At 50.0% G+C, this 26,629-nt stretch overlaps 9 protein-coding genes across 10 annotated transcripts; 4 read left to right on the plus strand and 5 right to left on the minus strand.

Annotated features, from left to right (window-relative positions):
- Nucleotides 1-358: 358 nt before the first annotated feature.
- Nucleotides 359-6,797, minus strand: PV10_06581. 2 transcript variants are annotated; one of them, XM_016371397.1, is made up of 5 exons: nt 5,875-6,797; nt 5,766-5,814; nt 4,827-5,714; nt 2,015-4,778; nt 359-1,958 (listed from the first exon to the last, which is right to left on the minus strand). In XM_016371397.1, exons 1-5 carry the CDS (start codon nt 6,238-6,240, stop codon nt 749-751), a joined length of 5,277 nt encoding a protein of 1,758 aa, XP_016223690.1. In that variant the 5' UTR covers nt 6,241-6,797; the 3' UTR covers nt 359-748. The 2 variants fall into 2 exon arrangements, with proteins under 2 accessions (XP_016223690.1, XP_016223689.1); XM_016371396.1 differs by having other exon boundaries at nt 2,015-5,714.
- Nucleotides 6,798-7,165: 368 nt separating this feature from the next.
- Nucleotides 7,166-8,574, plus strand: PV10_06582 (uncharacterized protein; the record flags this gene model as incomplete). Its single annotated transcript, XM_016371398.1, has 2 exons — nt 7,166-8,508; nt 8,534-8,574. The coding sequence occupies exons 1-2, from the start codon at nt 7,350-7,352 to the stop codon at nt 8,572-8,574; spliced, it is 1,200 nt and encodes a 399-aa protein (XP_016223691.1). The 5' UTR covers nt 7,166-7,349.
- Nucleotides 8,242-9,445, minus strand: PV10_06583 (thymidylate kinase). Its single transcript, XM_016371399.1, has 2 exons — nt 9,210-9,445; nt 8,242-9,157 (listed from the first exon to the last, which is right to left on the minus strand). Exons 1-2 carry the CDS (start codon nt 9,367-9,369, stop codon nt 8,595-8,597), a joined length of 723 nt encoding a protein of 240 aa, XP_016223692.1. The 5' UTR covers nt 9,370-9,445; the 3' UTR covers nt 8,242-8,594.
- A 997-nt stretch (nt 9,446-10,442) lies between these two features.
- On the minus strand, nt 10,443-12,081 carry PV10_06584 (uncharacterized protein). The gene is made up of 2 exons (XM_016371400.1): nt 10,907-12,081; nt 10,443-10,859 (listed from the first exon to the last, which is right to left on the minus strand). The coding sequence occupies exons 1-2, from the start codon at nt 11,802-11,804 to the stop codon at nt 10,741-10,743; spliced, it is 1,017 nt and encodes a 338-aa protein (XP_016223693.1). The 5' UTR covers nt 11,805-12,081; the 3' UTR covers nt 10,443-10,740.
- Nucleotides 12,082-13,534: 1,453 nt separating this feature from the next.
- On the plus strand, nt 13,535-15,338 carry PV10_06585 (uncharacterized protein; the record flags this gene model as incomplete). The annotated part of the gene is made up of 2 exons (XM_016371401.1): nt 13,535-13,623; nt 13,700-15,338. The coding sequence occupies 2 exons, from the start codon at nt 13,535-13,537 to the stop codon at nt 15,336-15,338; spliced, it is 1,728 nt and encodes a 575-aa protein (XP_016223694.1).
- On the minus strand, nt 15,281-16,218 carry PV10_06586 (uncharacterized protein). The gene is made up of 3 exons (XM_016371402.1): nt 16,098-16,218; nt 15,999-16,044; nt 15,281-15,947 (listed from the first exon to the last, which is right to left on the minus strand). Exons 1-3 carry the CDS (start codon nt 16,101-16,103, stop codon nt 15,433-15,435), a joined length of 567 nt encoding a protein of 188 aa, XP_016223695.1. The 5' UTR covers nt 16,104-16,218; the 3' UTR covers nt 15,281-15,432.
- Nucleotides 16,219-16,410: 192 nt separating this feature from the next.
- On the plus strand, nt 16,411-18,207 carry PV10_06587 (uncharacterized protein). Its single transcript, XM_016371403.1, has 2 exons — nt 16,411-16,608; nt 16,657-18,207. Exons 1-2 carry the CDS (start codon nt 16,466-16,468, stop codon nt 17,732-17,734), a joined length of 1,221 nt encoding a protein of 406 aa, XP_016223696.1. The 5' UTR covers nt 16,411-16,465; the 3' UTR covers nt 17,735-18,207.
- An 853-nt stretch (nt 18,208-19,060) lies between these two features.
- On the plus strand, nt 19,061-23,042 carry PV10_06588 (uncharacterized protein). The gene is made up of 3 exons (XM_016371404.1): nt 19,061-19,512; nt 19,821-20,868; nt 20,914-23,042. The coding sequence occupies exons 1-3, from the start codon at nt 19,449-19,451 to the stop codon at nt 22,916-22,918; spliced, it is 3,117 nt and encodes a 1,038-aa protein (XP_016223697.1). The 5' UTR covers nt 19,061-19,448; the 3' UTR covers nt 22,919-23,042.
- A 169-nt stretch (nt 23,043-23,211) lies between these two features.
- PV10_06589 (uncharacterized protein) lies at nt 23,212-25,493 on the minus strand. Its single transcript, XM_016371405.1, has 3 exons — nt 24,749-25,493; nt 23,776-24,642; nt 23,212-23,706 (listed from the first exon to the last, which is right to left on the minus strand). The coding sequence occupies exons 1-3, from the start codon at nt 25,404-25,406 to the stop codon at nt 23,396-23,398; spliced, it is 1,836 nt and encodes a 611-aa protein (XP_016223698.1). The 5' UTR covers nt 25,407-25,493; the 3' UTR covers nt 23,212-23,395.
- Between the last annotated feature and the right edge of the window lie 1,136 nt (nt 25,494-26,629).

Below are 26,629 nucleotides of genomic sequence, written 5' to 3' on the forward strand. Positions count from 1 at the left end.
CTGAGGGTTTCGATGTGGAGGACAAAATGTCCCAAAAGAGTCAAAAGTTGCCCCGCGTCTTTGCTTGAATGGCAGTCACAGTCAGTCAGTCGCGTTCACCCATCGCACCTGCCATCGCACCTGCAGTCACTTGTGCCTGAAAATTGCATCAGTCGCTCTTGCCATTCAGTTTCACTTTGTGACTTCCATTTATTAGTATTCCTTATAACGCACCTACTCCGTGGTCGTTAATGTCTTAATAAGGGAATTGCCCGTCTTGGAAAGATTCTATATCACCACATTGGTGGGGTATTTCCATATTTTCATACTAATTCTAACCATGTAGATAAGGTAGGATATCCTATATTCATCCATTACCCTGCATCCCCAGACTCCCGTACGGAGTACTATCTGAAGCACCCCTCGATAAGCGAGATCAGCCACCACATCCATCACCCCATGATAGGGTCTATCTACGTCACAATCTCTATTATCATCCACATACACACATTTCAAGAAAATCCATAGCAATCACGTGCTCTCAGCCTCGTGCCTCTTTGTTCTCAAACAATTCTTAATACATATAACAATCAACTCAGGTACCTAGCAAATCATGTCGATAATTCATGCCACAAAAGTCATGGATCCAGCTCCCTTGTTGTCGCCTCTCTACTTGAACATTCATTCCCGCCTTGCCATGTCAATCAAAAACCACATGTCCTCACAGATACTCTTTTGCTCCTGCCCAGTCGTCAATAAAGCTTGTCCGTCAATTCTGTCCATCCCCATTGAGAAAATCATCAAAGTGCTTGTCCTCCATTTCTCCATGAGACCCCGGACTCATCACATCCAGCGCCTCGCTGGCGTGGCTCCGCTCATGCTCATGCTCTAGCCCTGCCACTCCCTCATTCGTACCCTCCCCATCTTGCCCGCTCATCCCAATGAACATGTTGTCATATTCTCCTCCAACAGCCGGCGATCCCTCTTGCGCCGAATTGACCTCGCTCGCGCTGACATTCGCCAGACCATTTCGGAGGTCGTCCTCCCCATCAAGTCCCAGGTCTGATCCACCTGGGCGGAACAGAGGAAACGATGCATCCAGGCTCCGCCCTTCACCAATATCAGTCTTGCTGAATGCCCCCATCATCGGGTCCCGCAATCCTTCTGACTGTTCCCCTGATGCGCCAAACATGGGCGATGGGGATCGTGCGGGGAACGAGGGTCCTCCTCCGCTGCTGAATCCGCCTCCATATGTTGGTCCGGACATATAACCGCCATCGAATCCGCCCGTTCCCGGTGCACCGCCGCCCGAGTTCTGCCTCTGCATCGATGGCGTCTCTCCGTTGCCGCCCTGGTGGCTCTGTGTCGGGCTAGCTGCTGATCCAGGTGCCGAAGGCGATTGTGTCGAAGGTTTCGGCAACAGTGGCCCCGTGACAAATGACTCCTGCGTCTTCCGCCGGACATAAGTCTTGGTCCGCAGATGAGGCGGGAGGTCTTCGGGTTTCTCCACGCCAAACTCCTTCATCAGCTTCTGCTGCTTGGTTGGTCGAGGTTTTCTCGTCGACAGACTCTGGTCCAGCACTGGAGGGGGCTGCGGCGCAATAGGTTGCCAGTCGTGAAGCGCCGATCGGAAGATGTTGGTCTCGTACGCCAACAGCACTTCTGCCCCTTCGATCTTCCTCAGGTAGAACAACATCTCGGGCATCTCCTCACTCGTCCGGCAAAGTTGATTCCCGTTGGTGTATTGTTGCAGAAAGGTACGGAAGTTCTGCGCCTTGTCCACGATCCGTCTCAACAGCTCCTCTTCCTCGGGTTGAAATGGCAGATCCGCAATCTCATTCTGCCACTCCAGTAGGTCTTCAAGCTTGGGTCGAGCCGCATCGCGTGGGATCTTGACTCGCCAATCACAGATCGGACAGGTAAATGTTTCCGTCTCCTTGACTTTGCCTCGTGCCAGCTTCAGGCATTTCGCATGGTACCTATCATTTCAGTCAGCTCTATCCCCGCATGGCATTTACTACCACTCATCACTCACCAGTCGTGGCAGATCTCACACTCGATCATCAGACCTGCTTCAGGCTGACGACAAATGCAAAACACTGGCTTCTCATCATCGCCGCCAAGAACATTCTTTTCCTGGCCTTCTGCCGGCGATGCTTCTCGTGATGCTGGCTCCACGGGCGGTCGGAATGTATCGTTCAAATCGAAGCAGAAGCTGTTCTTCTCCTCCACAAACTTCATGTGCTGTTCAAGAATATGAAGAGGCGCATTCGCCTTTCCAAACAGCTTCTTGCCTTTTCGCATCCAGTCCTCGTGTCGCCGAAGTTCTTTCTCCAGGTCGGCTGCACCATGAGGCTTCCCATTGAGGTCTTCCAATCCTTTGACTACGTCCCGCACATGGGCATACATGGGACGCTTGCGCAAATCCGGGTCGTGGCTGCGTTCAACCAGCGTAATGATTTGTCTCTTGGCCTCGCGGTTCTTGGCCAATATCGCATCCATCTGCTCCAGAGTGTCCTTGTTGACTGGGAAATTCTGGCTCTGCACTTGAGAATGGAGTGACTCGAGCTGGGGGTAGTGCACATCTTCAGCGGCCATGACTTCTTTGGCCTTGATCTCCCAGAACTCTCCTTGTCGCACCAGCTCGGTCAAGATAGCCACCTCCTGGGATCGAGGCGAGATTTCGATTTCATTCGCACGTTTGAGCAGATCTCTGCAGTCGTCCAAGGTCTTGAGATGCACATCCTTCTGGATCAGACGAGCTTCTTCTTGCCATTGCGTTTGAGCATGCAAATTTTCCAGGCTGGTCAATTCAGGCATTGCCGCCATGAAACCGCGACCTTCCTCAAGAAATACATCCAGCTCTTCTGTAGTAGCTTGAGCCATTCCGCTGAGAATTCGCTTAACATTTGCCCTCCATTCATCGATCGTGGTCACCTTGTCGGCAAGATGCTCCATCTGAGGCGCGGTGAATCCGAGTTGCTCTCCATCTTCAATCAACTCTTTCATGCGTTCGAGCGTCAGCTGGGGTTCATCCTTGTCGTCACCCTTGCCGTTTCGAATTGAGGAACGTCGCCAACTTTTGTCGTTCTTTCGCCGATTCTGCTGCTTTCGAGTCAAATACAGGTTGGCCTCTTCCACCCACTGGTCACATCGTTTGACAAATTCGGATAGATCATCCAAGCCATTCAAGGGGTGGGGAATCTTTTCTCCCTCGGTCAATAGCGTGTGTAACGCCTTCAGCGCAGGTCGGGCGTCATCGGCCAACAAAGCATCTAGCCTGGCTTCCCATGCTTCTGGAACATATGCCTTGTCCACGACCTTTTGAACGATATTCCTAAGCTCTTGGTTGGTGTAACGCAAGACAAGAGTGTGATTCTCGCCTCGCAGGCGCGCCGGCGCTCCCAGACCACAGCAATCAGCCACATCGGTATGCCGGAGGCAGGACACCTTCTTGCTCTCGTGGCATCGAAACTGAGCCAGGTACGAGAAGGATTTGCAGTAGCAACATTGATATTCCTCTTCCTCCAGTTCGACATTTTCAACTTTGATCGTCAGTCCGCATTGGCTAGGCGGCATTTCGGCGAGAAGATCCAGATTGCAGTCGTGATGAGGATTCAGGTTCTTGTGCATTGCAGCAAACCGAGCTCTCTCCCCAAGTTCACGGTTCAGAGTGCGTTCAAGGGCCGGACCCAACCACCTAGCAGTCTTGATCGTTGTGTCAGACGCAGCTGCGGTGAAGAGCAACTCGTCATGTGAAAAGCAGGGTTGGCGTCGGAATTCTTGAAGTCTTTGGATGCCGGTCTCGCCGAATGGTTCCCAGTCAGACGGTGCAAAGTTGACAGCTTCGTTGAAATTGAACCCATGATTGAACCCAGCGTGGTAGGCTTGAGGAAAGGTGATGACAAATTGGCCTGCGCGTTGATCACAAGCAAAGACGTCTACACCAGCTTTTCTCAATTGATTTGGGGGTAGAATGGTGACGAGTTGAAAGAGCAAATCAGGCTGTGTCTCGAAGAGTTCTGGAACAGCCTTTCGCATGGCATTCTCAAAGGCGTAGGCATCCTTACCGGGAATGCCGTACCACGTTTTGGTGGCACCGAAATGTTGATAATTTGCTGAATAGGCGTAATGATCTTCGTTGTGCCAGCAAAAGGTGGAAAAACACATGCCAACGTAGAGCCAGGGAACGGTCATTCCCGAGATATCACCCTTGATGTGCCTAAACAGGGACTCTTCTAGGAAAGGCATGACATTCAAGTTCCAGGGATCCTTGGCATATGGATTTAGCGGATTCTTTTCGACCGTGGGAAATCCGCTTCCATGGGTGGTGGAATGAATGTCGGCGCCATATTCAACCTCAACAGATTCCGTGATGTCTTCAACAAGTCGCCAGAACTCTCTTTCCACGTCGTCTTCGGTTGGACGTCGCTGGGTGTTTGTGACAGGATCAAAGGGCATTCTTGAGCTGAAATGCTCGTCCTTGAATCGGTTTGCCTTTTCCTGGAATTGTTTCAACGAGTAGATACTACCTTCCTCGAAGCCGTAGTCGTTGGTACCAACCAGACATCTTGAACAATGCCAATCGTAATCAGGAACACTAGCGAGACGAGGCTCGATGCAATTCATATGATAGCCCAAATCACAGCTGTCACAAACCAAGATAGTTTCTGCATTATCGGTCTTACCGCACTTGTCGCACCTATCACCGTGCTTTTTGAGACTGGACTTAGGTCGAACCTGAGGGGTGGATGGACGCATTGCTGGGATGTGATTCCCAGGAATGACTGGGTGGCCGTCTGGACCTGTAAGTGAGGGAGATGCGGGTGAAGGAGGGCTGATCTTACCTTTCTTGGGTCTTTTGCTTCGTCGGCCGTTTGCATCAACAGGCTCACCATCGAGAGCGTCTGATCCGGAATCGCCGTTGAGACTATCATGGCTCATAGTTCGCTTCAAAGGATTGGACACGCCGTTCGAGGTCATAGGAACCGTAGACATGGTGGGCCCATTGACTGGCATGAACGAAGAGCCGGGAGCTTGATGGTGGTGGTCATTCATGCCATTGAGCTCGTTTTTAACCTGGACTGGCGGAGCATGGTTGACTGCAGTAAACCCTCCACCATTGTTGACTGAAGCGAAGCCACTATTGACCGCAGTGAAACCAGAAGACGACACAGGTCTTGGTTGCGGGGAGGGGGCGGGAATTGAAGTGGGGGGCGGTGGTTGCGGCTGTGGTACAGGAGATGGTTGTGGAGGGTGTGACTGTGGTGAATGAGCTGATGCTTTTTGTAATATCGATGGAGGAGCTGGGGGAGAAGCGGCAGCGATGGGTGCTGGCGGTGCCGACTGCGAAGGTGGTGGACGACTTGCAGGTGATGCGTGAGGGCCGTTCGGCAGGAAAGCGCCGCCTTGCTCGGATTCGAGCTGCTGATGGACGCCAGGTTTGGCGTATTTCAAGTACTCCTCGTATGGATGCAGCCATCTTTGATATGAATTCTTGAGAGAAGTGGACAGTGATGACATGATTTTTCCACTGTATCCCAGATCCCGACCGATTTCAGCCCATTTCTTGTCTTTGCAAACACGTTCAAAGCCTCCTCGGACTTCGACGGCCTTTTTAAGTTTGTACAAGTCGAGAGGACGTTTGTCAACGCTAGGGAAACGATTGAGGTGAGCACCGTATTGCTTGTGGAACTTTGCGAGCTGATCGAGGTAGTTGAGGTTTGTTCGGTTCCCTGGTACATAGTATAAGCATTAATCACTCAAGCAAGGAAATCAGTCCTTACCTCCTTCAACCAAGTTGATTTCTTGACGGCGCGTGCGAAAGTGAAATCGCTGTGATGAAATTTAGTAATGGCGTGACTGAAATCAATGAACCATAAACATAAAACATACCTCTGTATCGATGGCAAAGTCGGGAGTCCAGCCTTCTGGTGGGATGATTTTGCAGATGCCAAATTTGCTAGCCTTCTCCGAGATGCTTCGAATATATTCCATGGGATCGCGGAATTCAGCTTCAGTTGGACGATAGGTCGGTGCTTCGGGTATTCCATTGGGTCTCGTTCTAACAGGAGGGTCGCGACTTGCAGGTTGGCCCTTTCGCTCAACAGTCCGCATGTCAAGGGGTGCTGAGCGTATAGCACTGTATGGAAAGGATGGAGTAGCCATGTTAGGGCCGATGCCGTTTGTCCTAGGGGTGGCAGATGCAATCTTTTGAGTTGCAGCCGCAGGTGCACCCCCAGTGGAGGGTGGAGCGACCATGGCTGCGACGAGAATGCGGACTTGCGGAGACTAGACGAAGAGGAAGAATGGTGTCGGTCTCGAATCGATCAACAATAGCCAATGACAAATGCTGTGCTGAAATGGCTGTAGGAATCAAGAAATGATATGATGGCTAGAGGTCGAATAACGAGCAGAATCGAGGAGGATGAAGGATGGGCGAGTGTAAGGTGGATGGTGGATAGGTGGAAAGAGTCAGTCGTGGTAGGAGCAGTCCGGTAGCCTCGTGTCAAGGCGCACTAAAGTCCGTGGTGGATGTGGGATGAACTGAGGCGTGATAGGTTGGATGAAAGGAAAGCCATAGCCGTGCTACAGCAGCAGCTTTAGTAGACTCAGTAAGTTCACATTCGTGAGGATGAGGTGGGCGAAAGGAAGAAGGAGAAATTCGAGGGTGTGAGACGAGAAGGAAAGACGGCGAGAGAAGAGAGAAAGAAGAGTCGGAAATGATATGGGTATGGGCAGAGCAACAGTTGTACTGAGTTGCCAATGGCAGAGGCAGTCAAAAGGATGGATAGAACAGAAGATTGGCGGAAGGTCGGCCTAGAGTTTACTAGGGGGAAAATAGAATATTGGCAGGCGCAGAACCAGAGAGAAATCACGTAGTAGGAAGGCACGAAGGGCAGTAGCAACCGCACTTACCACTCACTACTCCGTATGTGTATGTTATCCGTACTACACACCACCGCACCTTCCTTCTACGACCTGCCTGGAAACAAGCAGCACATGCAGCCCTTATGCTGTGCCGTAGTAATTGGTCGGAGTGCTTACCGTAAATGGCATATCTAACTATCTCCCTTTTCAGTTAGCTCATCACGGACTCCCCGCATGTCACGTGCCTGAATTCATTCCGTCAACATCACCGCGAGCATCAGCGCGATCATCAACATTAGCCATTTCGCCGCAAGGTGGCCAGACAACATTGACATCAATAGTACAATGCGTGAAGAACCATACCCTCACCCTTGATCAACATCTCTCCAACCGCATCTCCACTACATCGATCAACCCATTCACTATCTCATCCCATCGCCACAACGCGCTTCGTCTCAATCTCTCGCTCACAATGCAACCACCCTCATAACTCCTCCATCATGGACGTCAAACCAATCCCTGCATTCTACTGTTGCTATCTTCTTCGCTCGACCGTCCGCCACTCTAGCCTTTACATAGGGTCAAGTCCGGATCCCGCTAGACGACTCGCCCAACACAATGGCCGAGTACAAGGAGGAGCCGTTCGGACCTCCAGAGCATCACTCCGACCCTGGGAGATGGCTTGTATTGTTGCCGGGTTTCCCTCCAACATTGCCGCTTTACAGTTCGAGTGGGCGTGGCACAATGCCCATCTGACCCGACACATTACCCCCACTGACCGCATTTCGTTTGCCACCACACGTCTGAAGACTACAAAGTCCGGCAAAACCTCAAGGAGACCAGGGAGGCCACGCACTTCGCAGATCGACAGGTTGTCCAACCTGCATCTTCTCCTGCGAGTCCCGTATTTCTCCAGATGGCCCCTCCACGTTCGCTTCTTCAACAAGGACGTGTACCGGGCCTGGGTAACTTGGTGTGGGCGCGTCGATACCCAAATTCGGAGTGGTATCAACGTCATCTTTGACCCAGTGCAATCCGACACGGCATTAGCAGAAGGAGAGGAGGAGTTTACTTCTGCTCAGCCTGCTCGCAAGAAACGCAAAGCAGATTTGATCGGCAAAGGCGGTGTTGAAGGTGTGGATCCAACATATTCTCGACTTGGACATGTTCTTCAGAAGACGCAACTGCTTCTTGATGAGGATCACCGCTTCAAATGTTCGACATGTGCCACTGGTCTGGATCCACAAAAGGATTTGTTTATTCTCTGTCCTAATAACGCCTGTCAAAATGTGAACCATGTCACCTGTTTGGCAGACAGGTCACTGGCAGGCGCAGAGTCCAACACCATGGTGCCTCAGGAAGTGGCATGTCCATCGTGTCGGACCAATCATTCCTGGTTGGAGCTGATGCAACAAGTCACAGTCAAGACCAGAGGAGTCAAAGAAGTGGCCAAGCTGCTTAAGAAAAAAGGCAAGAGCCAAATAGCCACAGCAGCCGAGATCCTCGAGACAGAGGATGAAGATGAAGATGACGAGGGCGAGGATGAGATGGACGGTGAAGCCATAGACATGCAGGATGTGATAGATCAAGATGTCGTCCGTAGTGATGATGATCATGACAATGACCGTGATTCGGTGACGTCAATGGACTCTGAGTTCAGTCAGGCGTCGAACCTCGGACCTAGCCCAATCAAGGCGAAATCTGGCACGAGGCTCGAGATTGTGATAGAAGATAGCGAGGACGACTTATGACAAAGACTCTGGTTTCGAAGCGATCATCTCAGGCAGTAATGCTCCTAGCTTTTCACGGGTTCGCTCTTGCAAAACACTGCGCTTCTTGCCGTTGACCACGGCCAGGATATCATTTGTGACTTTGTCCATAGCTTGGCCAGCATCAATTATCTCGACCGCCACATTATCCAGTCTCGAGAACAGGTTCTTGAACAAAGTGCGAACGCGCAGTTGCATCATCTCCGTTTCATAGCGTTCCTCTCCGTAGTTGCCACGTTTGGCTGCGTCTTCGGGCGAAATGTCGAGGAATAGTAGCATATCGGGCTTCAACAAGCCAATTTCAGGAGACCAGGCCCATTCCAGTGACAAGTCGGGGTTAGCTTTGGCAGCTGAATAGACGGCTCCGGAGAAGGAGTATCGGTCGACAATCACATCCACTCCTGCGTCCAGGTCGCGTTCAATACCTTTGATGGCTTCCCATCGGTTGGCTGAGAAGAGGAGATGGATTGAATGGTCGTCTTGCTGGGTTTTGCTTGTGAGGTAGCTGTTGATCATCACTCCCGTTGGTGTTGTCCTATCTATCCATGGTCAGATGCATGATTCAGATCGATCGTCAAGGCCGAATGGTACCCGGGAATTTGACATAACGCGCCTCTCTGCCTTGTGCAGTGATATTCTCGTAGAGTCGTTGGCATTGGCTTGATTTGCCCGAGCGGTCTAGGCCTTCGACAACGAGGAGCAACCCCGGTCTACCGTCTTGTGGCGGAGGAAGAGTTTCAGAGGAACTCATCGTTATTAATTTCGACGATCCTCGCTTTCTAACACCGTTGGAATTGAAAAGCAAGATCAATTGGAGTCGATATGCTGGGTTGCTCGGAGGTTGTGGAAAAGACAACGTGGCAGAAGATGTCGTCGTTCGAATGTCACCAGCGCTAATAATAAAAATAATCATTTCCGTGCCTTCCTTCAAACACTTGAACCATTCAGTCCATGAATGTCTCTACATGTGTAGACTCCCACGCATATATGATAGTTCTCAACCTATGATGCTGGACGATATATTTGTCAAGGACCTTTCTGGATTCTCTGATGATGATATCGTCCATCGAAATCTCGATAAAATATTCCTACCCCTCCGCCTTCCTCTCCTGAAACTCCTCCCACTTCTTCCACACACTATCAGGAACCTGTACTACGGCTTTTCCATCCTTGATGATACTCTTAGTAATCCCCATGGTGCTGATGGCCCTAACCTCTCCCACATTGTACCCTTGTTCCCTATCACCAAATCTTCCAATCCCCTTGTCGACGAAATTCTCCTCATCTTTAGCTATCACCTCGAGGTAATAAGGATCCTGGAAAGCCTTCAGATAATCATTGTAGTCATCCACGTAGAAATCTGCACACGCCTCGAATCCACTACTCGATTTGAACTGGCCGTCTCGGCCTTTGCCCAATGCTTCACGCAGATTCTGTGGTGTCTGGAATTGGATATATCCCACAAAGTTGTAGTGTAGCGCCCATGGAACGCAGAGTGGGCCGTGGACTTCGTACCAGTGCTTGTAGAATTCTGTTTCCGACAGACCAGGTCGTGAGTGGAAGAGTGTCGAGATGCGGTATCTTTCTTGAGATGCTGGTGTTGACATTTCTAGTGGTGAATGTGGTTCGCGTGTGATTGTCTATGGTTGTCGCCTTGCTCTCTTTCTGACTTGGTTGTCTGGAAGAGATTCAGAGATTGGCCCATGGCGACAGCATCAGAGACTCGCACATCCCCCAAATCTATATCTGTGACTACTAGTGAGATGAGGTCAAGTCCAGGTGGGTTCCCGGAAAACGATAGCCAGGAGCCATGAAAGGTACAAGTCCAAACTCAAATGGTAATGATATTGCTTTGTGCCGAGTTTAAAACTGTCAGAATCCATCCAACAAGTCTATTTCAATGCCCTACAACCCATATCTTGATACAGCACGCAATCATATATCACATCCAAGTATGATCACTCCCACGAGTCACGGCGCTTCAACCTCAGGTGATCCCCATCCCCCTTTTCGGCTGTCACCGAGATGGCAAGCAAAATCTCCAACCCTGTTATTATATTTTCATTTCAAAGAGACTTTGCTTGCCCATCTTTGCCTTCCTGTCGAGTATTGCGTGAGACCTTTAAGACCGGGCGGCGATGGCCTTTCTACGAGCCTGGACTGTCAAATCGTACAAAACATCCTTAAAGGCAAACAAGAATGCTGCGGTCAAGACACTCTGGCTGACCTTGGGTACAATTCCTACAAGACTGTTAGTTCGCTGATGTACAATCATAGACGATCCATACCTCGGTAAAGTCCAGCGTAGCCCTCGTCCTTGACAATATTGTTCAAGCTAGACAACATGCCTCCGGCCTTGCTGCCCTTGCCCGCAACGTGTGCTCGGGACTTGACAGTGAGATATGGATATGTGATGGTTGTTGCCAAGAGTTTGGTGAGTGCACCGAGGTAGAAAGCGTCTCTTGGACCGACTTTTCGTCTCTTCTCGATGAAGTTACGTGCCTGTTCATATAGGCCGTATTGGATGATGGGGTTGCTGACCAGGATCAATGCTGGGAGCACACCCGAAAAGAGGGCACTGGGGCCCTCTTCACGAAGCAACTTTAACAGTGTCCCGATTGTGCTTGGCTTCTTTTGCACTTTCTTCTCTCCGCCGGGCAGCTCACCCTCGTCACTCTCATTCTTTCTAGCCGTCATTCTTGTGTTGACGACCCAGATAGGGTTGGTGAGCAGAACAGTGGCAGAACCTGCAATCGCACCAGCAACAATGCCCTCAACGGTGGTGAGTTTTTTGGACGGGCGTCCTGATTTCAAGGCCGCCTTCTCGAACGCCGACTTGGTCCACTCATACCAGTAGTAATAGACAAAGTTGGTCACTGAGATACCAAAGAGAGCGCTGTCAAGGCCGGCATATAGGCCGCTGATGCCTTCTCGATTGATGATGTGTTTAATCGCTGCCAACGTCGATGTGTCGGCGCGTTTTGATTCCACCTGAGCGCGAGTTGACAGCGTAATCAATGGATACGTAAGAGTCATGGCCAAAAGTCCACCACCGGCACCTGCCAGAGCATGTGCAATGTTGTCGCTTTGCTGCGCCGCGGCGCTGGGGGGTGCGCGCACAGTGGAGGTCTTCGAGTTGAGGTCGCCCTCGGTGGGGGAAGGTGCCACATCTTTGATTTGCGACATGATGGAAAAAGGAATAGATGCAGGCAAGCAGGTGGTTTTCTTTGATCGAGTCGAATCAAGTCTGAGGTTCGAAGACGTTGCAACAGGAGCGAGAAGAGAACAGAAGAAGAGAAAAAGAGATTATGTCAATAATAGGTGCCCGCACTATGTATGGCCCACCAGTTGACGCATGTGCCAGGGTGCCAGGATGCCAGGAACAGCGCGTTTCAAGTCACGGTCCCGAGTGTAAGGATGGAGGATGGAGGATATCGGAGGATGGTCTGGGTGATCAACCTGAAAGGGGAGAAAGTTGGAGATGGACGACAAACTCTGCGAACCAGACACAATTGACGTGCCAGAATTCCCCAGCATTGGCCGTTCTTGCCGTTAATCAAAAGTGACGCAAGGTCAGTCAGGTCGGCAGGAGCGATTACAACCTCGGCACGGCCTTCTTGGCAGTCACGTGATATCCTCGGCTCGCGGTCATTCGGCACGCTCTTCACATCGTCAACCAGGACACCTTTGCATTTGTCTGAAATCCTAACATTTCCGAGATCCTAGGGAACAAGAACCGTCACAGCCGGCTAGAAGCGTTCCCCGTCTACCTAGGCTTTCCTCCCAATGGAGATACTTATTATGATTGTTTTGGACCGTTTCCTGTTACATGGCCCGAGCACCTGGTCAGTCGACCATAATCGTGGTCTAAGTAGTCCTCAAAGCCTCCAGTCTCGAACCCCCTAATTGCTCTTCTTAACCGCCCGTGAAATTGGTGCTGGATTATTTCCTTGTCGCTGTTGGTAAAAAATGTAGCCAAAATATACCGCGACCAAGGTTCCAATGACGAAGAAGTTGCCTGGCAAAAGACACGTTAGTCCCAATCCTCACGTCTCAATAAGACCTCATCTTCTTACCGATGAGAAACCCAAGGACACCTTCTGTGATGTTGAAGACGCCTTTGAACAAACCAATGACCGCATTGAATGCTCCTTCAAATATGGAGAAGATGGTGGTGAAGATGCCTTTGATGATCTCTACCAATGAGGTGAAGATGCCACCGATTCCTTTGGCAATGTCGGACATAGTGGGGTCTGATATTTGATGTTTGGTGGGTACAATTATACACTCAGGTTTGCTGGATAAAGCATCGACAGCAAGTCGGGTGATATTTATGTTCTTTTCAACTCATTCTCTCCATTGTCAATTTCGAACACAACGTCACACCAGCAACAGAAAACTCCCTGATCGAGCGCATTGGGCTGAACCATTTCATCCTTTGTTTGTTCGTGACGTAATCTCATTATTTCCAGCATCTGAACTTGTTTTGTGGCTGGTATGACCCGTGCCCTGATCACGAGGGGGGACGATCTTGTGGCGTCAGTTGTCAGTTGTCTCCTATGGACGGCTTGACCATTCGTGCTCTTGCAAGTTGACAGTGTATTATTATTGGACATTGACTTGTCATCCTTTCACCACCCACCGTCCTGAGGACAAACGCAATTGTGTGTGAGGTGAGGCTTACACAGAGAAACCCAAAAGCTCCACCGTAGAAATTTGTAACAGTATACGGTGGAGTGAAGAGAACTTCCAGTGTATAATTTTTCCAAAAGTCAAAATGTTTTGCTGTGCAATATCAATCCAGGACATGACCACAACAATGACCCAGTATCTCTGTGTAAAACCTCAAATTATATCATGTCGCTCTCTGTGAGTTGATTCAACTTGTTCGGCGTGTCGGCACCGCCGCCATAAGCATGGCATTCCACCTCATTCAGCCGTACCAATATGCCACTATCCGGCTCCCGTCGAACCAAGTGAGGATCGATCAAATCATACCCAACACGTAGGTCTTCAAGCCAAATCTGTTCCCAAACAGATACAAGTCTGGTGTCCAGAGCTCTCACTGACTCTGTCACAAGGCTCATCAACCTCGGCAAGTATGGCTCATTTCATACCAATCAGATCCTGGGCCGCCCATATCATCTCACCTTTGAAATTCTGGATCGATCAGAAAATCGTGATGGGAGAGAATTGAGGATAATCCCAGCATCCGAACTACATGCAGTCGAGTTGATCGAGCAGGAGGAAGTTGAAGATGGATCGACCCCCAAGACAGAGGTGGACGACCTCTTGACTATTGCCTCCTCAAAGTCCAATGTCAATATTCACGACGATCCGCTAAATCAAAAATTGACTATGGAGGACATCGAAGCTCTCAAGCAAGAAAGTTTGGGTAGTGGAAGAGCAATCATCGAGAAGCTCATGCAGTCTCATTCGACCATTGACCAAAAGACGGCCTTTTCCTTGGCAAAGTATTCATTGCGCAAACGCCAGAAATTCATGAAACGGTTTACTATCCTCCCTCTGGACGTCTATGCTTTAACAGAGTGGCTCATGAACGAGCGCGATTTCAGTAAGGTTCTGGAGATGAGAAATGAATGTCTGGGTCTTGTTGGTTGTTGGGCAAACATACACGCCGATGGAGGCAATCCATTGAAAGTTGAAAAAGACTCGTCTCTCCGATACCTGGTTGTCGATGAGACCGGCGGACTGCTTGTGGCAGCAACCGCGGAAAGGATGGGAATCCTTCATCAGATCGATCTGGAGAAGCATGACGACGAAAGCCCCGCCGACGCCGATACCGACCAGGTCGGTGGAACGCAAAACGGAGTGTCAAAACCGCGCCAAAGACCATTGCGCACTACTCCAATGGGTGCTTCATCAAACTCCATCACCCTCATCCATGCCAATCAACAACCCAATTTAGGGCTCTTGCGATATTTCAACTTTGACTCGAACAACCCCACCCCATCGCATCCACTCTACACCCAGCTCAAATCTCTGTCGTGGCTTCAACTCCTCGAACCGGAATCTGACACAACCTATCAAGAACCCGAGGTTGTACCACCCGAAGTCCTGGCCAAATTCAAATCAAATAAACGAAGTGCCTACTTTCGAAAGAGGAGAAGGTGGGAACGAGTCAAGGGCGTAGTTGACGAAACACGAGCTGGAGAATTCAACGGGTTGGTAGTAGCCAGCTTAGCTGATCCCACTTCAGTTCTACGTCACGTTGTGCCTCTGCTCGCGGGAGGAAGTCAAGTTGTGGTGTATTCACCTAATCTAGAGCCTCTTGCTGAGTTGGTAGACCATTATTCCACGGCGAGAAGGACAGAGTGGCTGGGCAAGCCAGAAGAGGATCGCAAGGTACCGTCAGAGGAATTCCCTGTCGACCCCACGACACTTCTCGCTCCGTCAGTTCAAACTTCCAGAGTGAGGAGGTGGCAGGTCTTGCCTGGCCGAACGCATCCTGTGATGACGTCCAAGGGTGGTGCGGAGGGCTACGTCTTTTCAGCCACAAGAGTGTTACCCGCGGATGGCAAAGTGCAAGCCAGAGGAAGACCACCACGGGCAAGGAAAGGAAAACTTGCTGGCGAAGATAGTCCGAAGACTGTCGTTGACGAAACTCCTTCAGTTGCTCCTCCGACTAAGAAACAAAAGGTCGATGGGTCGGCAGCACAGATACCATTGGATCAACAATCGAACCATGTAGAGACTTGAGGCTGGGAGGAGGGATTGATTACCCTACAGCCTCCTTCATGAAATGCATTGTATTGTCCTAGTCATATCCTCCACCCATCTATGATCAATCCATTCATAATCCTTTACCCATGAATTTCCTCTTGGTAAAGCTAAGCCACCACTTGCTTGGGCCAACTCCATTTTCGTAGAGCCTGGCATGCAACCGTATAGCCAACTCTTGACGAACCTGACTCAGGTAACTCCGTAAAGCCTCAGCTTCAGTCCTGTCTCTTGGAGCTTCAAACGCTTGGTTCAGTGGAAAACCCGGCTCTCCGGGAATACTGAACTGTTCGAGTGCACCATTGATGAGGGCCTTTTCGGCAGATTTGGAATCCATGTTGGGTTTGACTTTTGTGAGGCAGTCGGAAATGAAGAGGATGCCGTAAATTAGCATGCGATCAGCAGGGCCTTTGATCTCGAAGTTTCGGAAGAAGGTGTTGGCGCGAAACAGAGAGAGAATCTCGTCTAAGCAGTCGTAGGATTCGGAGTCTGGGTCAACATCGATGGCATTGGTGCCTGGGGGAAGTTGTGGGAGAGCGTATGCTGGGCCTCTTGTTCTGGTCCGCAAGGGAAGGAGAGGGAAGTTTCCTGTAGGCGTCAGTCATGGGATGGAGGCTTGCTGAAGTCAAGAAACCGAACCTATTGTCTGCACTCCCTGGTCACCCAGGAAGATAGAGTGGTATGCCTAGGTGGGGTGTCAGCGAGGTATTCTTGCGGTTGGACAGTGCTTGGACGAACCGGCATGGTGATCTCGTGTGCCGACGGAGAGAGAAGCAGTCCTAGTGGTCGTGAGTCTTCTCTCTTTATATTTCCATTTCTTGGTGGAGCTGCCTGATGTTGCAATGAAGGTAGAATAGACGATACGCAGTACATTACGTGCAAGGCGTCGTCCCGCATTTACCAAATATAGGGGCTGGAAGTTGATATCCTCCACCCTAGTTTGACCTTGACATATGGTATAGTAATGATTCGCCCTAGAAAACCACTCAACGCGTCAGAGTGAGAGCGCGTTTTGTCGCCGTTGCTTGTCGCAGCGCATTTTGTCTTGATCGTTCAAGGCCGTTGCCTGTGGTTTCATTTCTCTCCGTCGTTCAGAATCATTCATCATGTCGGACTACGAAGATGACATGGACGTGGATCTGTCTATCTCTCGAGACAAATCAATACAATTCAGTTCAGACGCGACTGCTGGCAAGCAGAAGAGGATAGTTGCAGACCTGCCATTGGAAGCAGAAGACAATCTACCATGGTAAGAGAGTACTCTTGTGTGATATGTCGGCACCTCTGATCAGTATAGGGTTGAAAAGTATCGACCGAACACTCTCGACGACGTGAGTGGACATCAAGATATTCTAGCCACCATCAACAGATTCGTCGAACACAATCGGTTACCACATCTATTATTGTACGGTCCTCCTGGAACTGGCAAGACGTCCACGATTCTTGCATTGGCAAGGCAGATATATGGAGCCAAAAATATGCGGCAGATGGTGTTGGAGTTGAATGCCTCGGACGATCGAGGTATTGATGTTGTGAGGGAACAGATCAAGACCTTCGCTTCCACCAAACAGATTTTCAGTTCCACAACACAGACAGCTGGGGCAAAGTTTGGGCTGGGAGCATTCAAACTGATTGTTTTGGATGAAGCTGATGCTATGACTAGTGCTGCACAGATGGCTCTAAGACGGATCATGGAAAAATACACCGCCAACACCAGATTCTGCATTATTGCAAACTACACACATAAACTGTCGCCGGCACTGCTTTCCAGATGTACGAGATTCCGCTTTTCACCTCTTAAGGAAGCAGACATTCGAAAGTTGGTCGACCTGGTCATCTCACAAGAACACGTCAATATTGCACCAGAAGCGGTCGATTCATTGGTCAAATTGTCCAAAGGAGATATGCGAAGAGCGTTGAACGTCTTACAAGCATGCCATGCTGGCTCAAGACCCTTACCAATCCGCGGCCAACCTCCGATTAAAGAATCTGATATCAAGTACGAGCTCATCACAAATGACACAATCTACAATTGTATCGCTGCACCCCACCCTGACGACATTCGGCTCATCATGACCACGATGTTGAGCACACCCGACATGACGAGTTGCCTGACCACAATAAACGCATTAAAGAGTTCTCGGGGGCTAGCACTTGCGGACATCCTGACGGCACTAGCCGACGAGCTGCAGACTCTCGAGGTCAGTGCTGCAACAAGAGTTCTTTGGCTACAAGGACTCGCCGAGATTGAATATCGACTTGCTGGAGGAGGGAGCGAAGGGATCCAGACTGGCGGAATGATTGGAGTCATTAGATCTGGCTGCGAGTTATTGGGGTCCAAGGGGATTGGAGAAAAGATGTTGGTCGACGAGTGATCATTGGAAAGCCATCCTGAAAATCAGTTCCGTTTATTAACGGCTACGACCTACGAGCGTCTCACCTGCAACGAGTCATTCCATGGATAGGAAGCGTGGGATGTGGCAGAATTCCCAGGCGGCCAAACCACGAACTATCAGGGGTTTCATTCGACATGTACGTCGAGACTCAGACAATTCTCTATGAGGGAGAGGTTGTATTCGGCTACTCCTCTGGCAATATGGCCTCGAAGCCCTGATGGGAGCCAGTTGACCAGAAACATGCCATTTGCTGGTCGAGACAGGCACAGTGGTAATGAGACGAAAGACCATGCATTTTCTCACTCTTGTGGCAAGTCTTCGCCACTTGCAACATCTAGATAGGATGACGACTTGGGCAGTGGTGGTGATCCAAAAGTACTGCAGAGGAAGAAAGTGACCGACATGAAATACAGCGAAGTTTAGTCAAGCCGAAATGCATTTTTTGACTACGGTGAATGATTGTCCCATTTCGTCTACCGGCAGCTCGGTAGCCTGTCCTTCTTGGCACTTCATCTTTGAATCCAACTGCTTCAGGCCTCAGACTCCTCACTCCTAGCCGATTGTACACACCCATGAAACTAGACATCGTCATCAGCTGGGTTACTATATAGATTTCCCTGGGTAACAAGGCCTCAGCTCCACCCTCTGGTTTGGATCGAACACCGAGCAGCTCTGATTCAGCCGGCCTCTTATGGTTCTTTCCTTATCCACTGTCCCCCGCATCAGGCGGTCAGCAAACTGGTTATTGACAGAAGGAATCCCATGGACAAAACATCATTGCGCACACACAGAACCTGAACAGAAGCACATTAATGGGTCCGCAATGATGTGCCTCCTGGCTTTTCTGGAAACTCACTTGAGTCGAATCATGTAATCAACTGATCGGGCCACACTAGGTTGAGAGTGTCAACATCTTACCTCTGGATCCTTAAGGAGTTGATTAGATTGCGAGTTGCTCAATCTTTGATGCTCACTGCCATGGCTGAACGACGAGAAGATCGACTTGAAGAATGACGATAACCGGACAGGTGAACATGTTCGCCATTGAATTTCAAGGTAACTTTAATGGTCCCGTTAACATGAAGAACAGCTCCTTCTCGATTTGATCTTGAATCCACAGCACCGAACCCTTCGTTGTGGCCGCCCGCCCCCACAAAGAATCTCTTCTCAAAACGGCGTGAACATTTATGCCGAGTGTTAAGATGTTACATTCGATCATTGTAATGTCAACTTCACACAATGGCAGACAAAAGGCCTCCAGACCTCCCATCCCTCCCTTGAGTCCAGCCACACGGTCGACTTATCCTTGGCTTGGCGGCACACGAGTCACCGTGTCCCGCAGATGGGAAGTGAAGGGTTCAGAATGACCCTTCCAGCGTTGGTTTTCATATCACTTAGATAGCCCTTCGTGCCTTGACCTGTCCTTTTGCAACGTCAAATATCTGCGACTTGCAAAAGGACAGTTTGCTCTTGAAACTCGCCCTCGTCCTTGCACTCAACCCAACCTGTACTGCATCTTGCCACTCGACTGAAGTGGCCAAAGAAGTCACGTGCGCAATCACTTTTTGGTCATTGAACACCTTGACCTGTAGATGTTTGTCACCCGACCTTAGATCTACCGACTCAACTTTTAGGTCTTGATTGAGATCGACATACAACTCACAGGACAGACTTCTCACCGGCAAAAGCCATCATGGAAGATAGCACTGATGGTCAGGATTGGGACTCGAGGAAATGGGCACAGGCTGGCGATTCAGGTGAGTGTCTCCCGTGTCCCCCTCTCACCCACCAATCCACCCCAGTTCCCACCTAAACCTATGACAACTTGTGGCGGAATAGCCCTTGGGAGCCATGGGTTCCAGTGGCACCCGGGCGTCCGCAAGCCGCCACGGACCACTGGCCACTCACCACACCCAACCAAAGCGTCGACGCTTGAGGCTCTCAACACTCAGGCTCAAGTCCTCGGGGCGGATGTTTGGCTGCGTCCCCAACTCAGAAAGCAAATCATCCACATCCTGCCAAGTCCTTTCATCAACCCATTCCCATTCATGCACTGACTCTCCAGACTGCGCAGATCGAAATGATTTCCATCGCAACCACCATCCTCACCTTTCGCCGCCGACAATTCCAGATGACTCCCGAGAGTACATGGCTAGGTCTGGCCCAAGTCAACCAATGAAGCATTATTGGAGAGCTGAAGGGAATCCTCGCGAGAGACACCATCATCCACGCCCGCGAGCAAGAGACCGAGACCGAAGTCCGGGTTCAACGACATCTCCAAGGGAAGAGCCTTTCGATCGCCACAGACAGCGAGGTCGTTCAAATTGGGACAATTCTGTTTCATCGAGGAAGGGCCGTCACCACGAATATTTTGGGAAGTCGCATGGTAGACAACCATCATTTTCGCCTCCTCGTTATTCAAGACCAGCTTCACCTCCTCCATCAAGAAGCAGGCAATTCGAAGATTCGTCAAGATATCCTCGTGATTATTCTCCCGACCGATCCCCCAAGCGAAGGCGCACCAAGAGTTCCGTTTCAATAGAGCGAGACAGAGATTCGCTTGACGAGCGCGATCGAAACCAAGAAGATTCTAGAGGCGGCATTCCCGATTCTCGTCTTCCGCCGCCGCATTCGCACCAATCCGACGATCTCGACCCAGATTCTCGAAGTGCCCAAGCCGAACCCTTTGTGCACCCTGATCGAAGAAGAGGATTCACTCCTGACCCACGAGACCGCCGCTCTCCTTCCATAATTTCACACCCAGGCTCCAGAGCTCCCTCTAATCGAACACGAGAATCATCGATCGGATCGAATTTCCCGCCCAACAGACAGGACCGATTCAAGAATCGCCGCTCCAGAAAGAGAAGGGGCAATCGTCCCTCAAGATCTCCGTCCTTCTTCGATCATACAGAATATCATTCAATGGATGGCCAACATCCAAACCGCGGCAATCATGGATATAGAGGACAACCGCGTTACCTAGATTCCAGGCAACATGGATCACCCCCTTTCTCCTCGGCCTCTAATAGCTCTTATCATGGCTCGCCTCCTCCAAACCCCCAATACAACCAACGAGATGGTTGGGGTGGCGGTGGTGGGCGAGGACAATATGCGTAAGTCATCACCAACACATCAGCAATAAAGCTAACTGACTCTAGTCAAATGCAAAGTTCATCTCCTCCCTATAGACAAAACAGCTTTTCGGGGCCCAACAACATGAACAACCCCAATCCTTTTCCTGGAAATCAACATGGTTACCACGGCCAATCAGGTTATCGGGGTCGTGGCCGCGGGCATCACCAAGGTCCTGATCGAAGATTCAATCCCAATTATCGCGGGAGAGGAGGTAATTACCAAAATCTACAATGGACACCTCCACCCACCGGCGCACCAACCGGACCTGCAGCACAAAGCTTTCAACCCAGTTCGGCAAACTCGGTGCAACCATTATCGACCCCTTCACAAACACCACAGGATGACGGACCACCAGAGGAACAACATCCCTTTCGACCATCCAAGGACCCACAGGCGGAGGATCAAAGAGACAATACTCGTCCTACAGGACCCAAATATGGTAATGAGAATCAAGGCTCGGCTGCCTCCAAATTCAGCTTTGCATTCAAACCAAAACCGCCTCCGCAGGGACCCGCTAAGACCACAGCAGATTTTGCCAAACCCAAAGGGCCCTTTCAACCCGATAGTCGACCTCCTCAACATCCCAAAAACAAATTCCACGATCGAAGAGATGACAGACCTGGTCCTCCTCGAGGTCCTGCAGACCGGAGATTTCCAAATGATAGAAGATTTCCTCCCGATCGACCACCATACCCAGACCGAAGACCTGATCGATCTCGTTCACCGCCTCCAAAGAAATTCAAAAAGGAAATCAAGTCGAGACCTGTCCTACCTCCCGAGTTTGCTGAATCCGAGTCAATCTATTACCGAAAACCCGGAAATGAGTCTGTCGTCGGAGCTGGCACCTACGGAAAAGTTTTCAAAGCTATCCACATTTATACCAAAGACCAAGTTGCGCTCAAGAAGATTCGGATGGAGGCTGAACGAGATGGTTTCCCTGTCACCGCGGTTCGCGAGATTCGGTTGCTACAGCACCTGCGACATAAACACGTTGTTGCGCTGCAAGAAGTCATGGTGGAAAGAAATGAATGTTTCATGGTATTTGAGTACTTGTCTCACGACTTGACTGGTCTCATCAACCATCCAACCTTCAAATTGACACCCTCACACAAGAAAGATTTGGCTCGACAAATGTTTGATGGACTGGACTTTCTTCATCGCCGAGGTGTATTACATCGGGATATCAAGGCTGCCAATATCCTCATTTCCAACTCTGGACGGCTCAAGTATGCAGATTTTGGCTTGGCTCGATTCTACACCAAGTCCCACAAGCTGGATTACACTAACCGCGTCATCACTATTTGGTACCGACCGCCGGAGCTGTTACTTGGAGAAACACAGTATGGGCCTGAAGTGGACATATGGTCTGCTGCATGTGTGTTTGTCGAAATGTTTACCAAAAAGGCAATCTTTCCTGGCGAGGGAGGTGAATTGAGCCAACTTGACAAGGTGTACAATGTCTTGGGAACCCCGACTCGAAACGACTGGCCGGGCATCATCGATCTTCCATGGTTCGAACTCATGCAACCCAGTGATCGACGTAAGAGGGTCTTTGAGGCCATGTTCAAAGACATTTTCCCCGCTGCCGCACTTGATTTAGTGCAATGGATGTTCAAATATGACCCGAACAAACGTCCGAACGCGGCACAGGTCCTGGCGCATGACTATTTTGTGACAGAAGAACCTAAACCCGTTCAAGCAGTCGAGTTAGCAGACGTCGAGGGTGATTGGCATGAATTTGAGTCCAAAGCTCATCGCAGGGAGAACGACAAGCGTGAGAAAGAAAAGAAGAAAGAAGAGTACATGAGAGACCGTGAGAAACGAAAAGCCCGCGAAGCAGGACTATCAGAGTCTAGGGATGATACCGATGCTGCACCGGCAGAGAAGAAAAGCCGACAAAATCGTCATCCAGGATCTGGTCCACCTGATTCATCGAACGGTGGAGGTGATGTGGCTGAGGCCACGGCCGACATGGCCCGCGAGGATGAATCTGAGGGTGAAGGGAGTGCAAGAATGAGCATGTCTTGATATGAATAACTACTTAGACAACCATAGGAGCATGTTTTATTAGAGGAATTGGCCAGGACATGCCCGTATCACAGCTCCAGTCTGATGGAGGTTGTTTGTCTGAAGTTGCTCCTTTACATTTTTCACATCTTTAAGTTCTAGGTAGTGTACAACAAATGTGGTTTCTGAACAAGCTTGGTGATTGTGAATTGTGATTGTTATCGACGCTCATGATAACCTCCAACATACTTGTACATTTTCCTATTTTCCTATTCCTTTAATCATGAATGAATGCATGACAACAATATCAGCATTAAAGAAACATCAAGATCGAAGCCCCCTCCCTACCTCAATCCACGAACAAAATCCAACCCATGGTGCTTAGATGATCAAGTAACCTTACCGGTCCTCGACGCAGTGACCGTACCCAATCTTCACATCATAGATAGTCCATACTATATGCTCTACCCTCTGTCCTCTGCCCTGGGCTCTCCTCTTCTAAGCAGCAGTACTCTGCCTCCGAAACTGCGCCTGACTTTGTCTTCTTGAATTCGCGGTCCTCGACGCCGTTGTACTCGCACGCGATAAACGACGTGTATGTGACATTCCAGACGCAGATGGCAAATACGACAAACGACGGTCGTCGCCGCCTTTATCCATCACGGCGTTCTGTAAGGATTGCGCAAATGGTGATCTCTTCCGCAATACCGGTCCGTACCAGTAGATGACGTAGACGGCAATGACCAAGACGAATGAAATGCAGGCGAGGATTGTGGCGGCGTAGTTGAGGTGGTAGCGGCCGCCGATGTCTAGAGGGAAAAAGGAAAAGGAGGTTAGAAATTGGATGGTTGAAAGGGAAGAGGAGGGAAAAGACTCACTTTCGAAGAAAGGGGTTGCTGGAATCGTCAAAACACCAGCAAGAAAGTCTCTTGACCAACCATTTCCACCGGTCGCGGAAGCCGAATAAGGACCATATGCGCAAATCATGTAGTCGATAGTAGCCATATAGATGGAATAATTGGCTATACCGACCAAAGCAGCAAAGATCATAGATCCAATCCAATGAATTGGTGGACCTTGAATGGTCCACGCAAAGCCAAACAATCCAATCGGCAGACACGGGGCCGTGTAGAGCAAAAACCAGAGACGAGACTCATACTGAGCTTTTTCATCGCCTGGGCGAGTCCGACGTTCTCGGATATTGCGTTTAATGGCAGGAATGAAAGCCAGCCATGCCAATACGTAGCCAATGCCCAAGGGTAGAAACGCCAGTCCGACTTGATAGACCTGGAAATCCCACTGAGCGTAGACCAAAGCGAAAGATTGGATGAACATGAAAATCAAAGCGTCGCTGAATCCACTGAGTAAAGACAAGGTGAGGACGATTGGTTCCGTCAAAAACATTTTAAACGGTCGGATCCAAGTAATGAGGATTTCTCGTGCAGAAAAGCGATCGCGGAATGGTTCGAGTTCATTGGGTCCCCAAATGTTTTCTCCGGTGGCAGTACGGCGCTTTTTGGCGACTCGGTCCATGATGATGGTTGAGCGTGTTTCGGGAACCAGGAAGAAATGTGCTGCTTGCACGGCGCCGCCGAAGATGAGTTGGATCCAGATTGTCCAGCGCCAATTCGGGACGTATTGTTCGACGAATCCGCCGACGATGGGGCCCAACACACTGCCGAACACGGATGAGAATACCACGTATGCCACGGCGTATTGCTGAGCATCGGCATCCCACATGTCGGCTGGAATGGGAGAGGAGGAGGAGTTAGCCAGGTTTGGTACAATTCAGAATAAAGGCAGGGGAGGGAATGAATGAATCGTTCATCCATCGTGAAAAAAGGAACATACCAATCATGCCCAAAGTTACAGAACCACCAGCAGAACTAAGACCTCCCAGAGCCCTACCGACCATGATAGAAGCAAAATTCGGTGCCAAAGCAACCGGTAATTGCCAGATATTGACCAAAGTCAAAGACGCCTGGAGGATGGGCCATCGACCGAGTTCCTCGCTCCAAGGGGCCCAGAGTTCACATCCAAAAGCGTAAAGAACCAGAAAAATCATGGCACCGCAACGAGCCGCTTGAGCACTCACTCCAAACTCATCGGATATACCTCCTAGACCGTTGGAATACAAACTAGTGTTGAAATTCATGGAGAGTTGAACCAAGAAAATAACGGTTAGAATGGTCCATTTCTTCCATTCGGGAAATGCAAATCCGAGCTCGCTTTCGCAGTCGGCTTCGGTGATTTCGATCTTGTCGAATGTTTCGGGTTCGGGGGATGAAGAGTGGGTTTCAGGTTTGGTGGTGGTGGTGGTGGTGGTGTTCTCGTCGTCGTAGTGCGGTCCTCTCCCTCGTTGTCGTCCTGGATCGTCATTTCCGTGAACTGTTGATGCTTTTTCCCATTCGTCTGGCGAGGTTGATGTTTCACCGGCGCCGGGAGCTGGCGGGTCAAATGATGGGGTGTGGAAGGTGGGATGCTGGTCTGTTTTGTCGATTCCCGACATGTTGGGTGATGATTGGAACTGGCCTGAGTGCCAAAAAAGTTCTAAGGGGCCAACCTGGAGAGACTGCGGAAGGAAAATAAAGGATATAGACTGAGCAGTACATTATTTACCAACCTCGTCATAGTGGATTTGTGATTCATGTACGGTGATCTCAACAGTGCAGCCTTCCACCGGGGTATCCGCTGATGTCCCAGTGGGTCTGTGAGTGGGAAGACGGGCACAGAATGAAAAAGTAACCTTATGATGACATAGGCGGGATGCTGGCGGATGTAGATTCCTCGAGGGACAAGACAAATCAAGTGTATGATACTACCTGGAACCATAAAATTCCCCAGTGTTTCTTGTGCCCATGGGTCCAAGGATCAGGCTCTTTCTAACAGAGTTTGACTTTATCTTTGCACCTTGGGTGAATGATCACCATCATCACACTGGGGTATATAGAGAGATCTGACCTCTGAGATCTTTGTGGACACTGGAGAGAAGCGAGGCGAGGCAAGGACAAATGTCGGCGGCAACATTTGTCTCCATCATCTGTGCGTGGAAGATGACCGATGACGTCTATTGAATGTTGCGCTTAGTTTATTTCAGCAGCTCCATAAGGCGTGCCCGAGAGTAAAAAATCTACCTGAGGGAGGGCCAGTCGGCTTTCGGCATGGAACCCTGCTGAAGAGTAGCTAATGACGAGAGTTTTTCTTCACTGGGTGTGGAGACGTGGAGCATGGACGTAGTTTGGTTGAATAGCCACACGATACAATCGATTCAAAGTGATTTCCATTCAGTCAGATCGATATTGTACAAATCGTCGATATGGATGACTGTGGCCAATCCTTGTCGGCACAAGATTACTTGTCATTGGGCGCCACTTGATGCGTCAACAACTCAAACGAGATGTAGTGTCAAAGTTAAGGAAGCGTTAACATTGGTGTCATAAACTCTGCCGCGCCGGCTACATCATAGCTTAACATCTTAGGTCTGCATAAGCATGCCCAGACACTGCTTGAATCAATCTCACTTGGGCTTCGGGTGGCCTCAGTAGCCGATGTCACCCCCGCCCTGTTGTGCATTTTACGATACAATTGTGACCCCAATATCCCTAACCAAACAACGTCATCGACTTTTGCTGACCTCCAACGCCTGGCTCAAAAGTACAAAACGATTGTAATATGCAGCCTTACCAATCACAGGTAGATTGGGATGACGCCATGTTCATTCTCAGACCGTCG

The sequence above is a fragment of the Exophiala mesophila genome, assembly GCF_000836275.1.
Source record: "Exophiala mesophila strain CBS 40295 unplaced genomic scaffold supercont1.4, whole genome shotgun sequence".
Classification (NCBI taxonomy): Eukaryota; Fungi; Ascomycota; class Eurotiomycetes; order Chaetothyriales; family Herpotrichiellaceae; genus Exophiala; species Exophiala mesophila.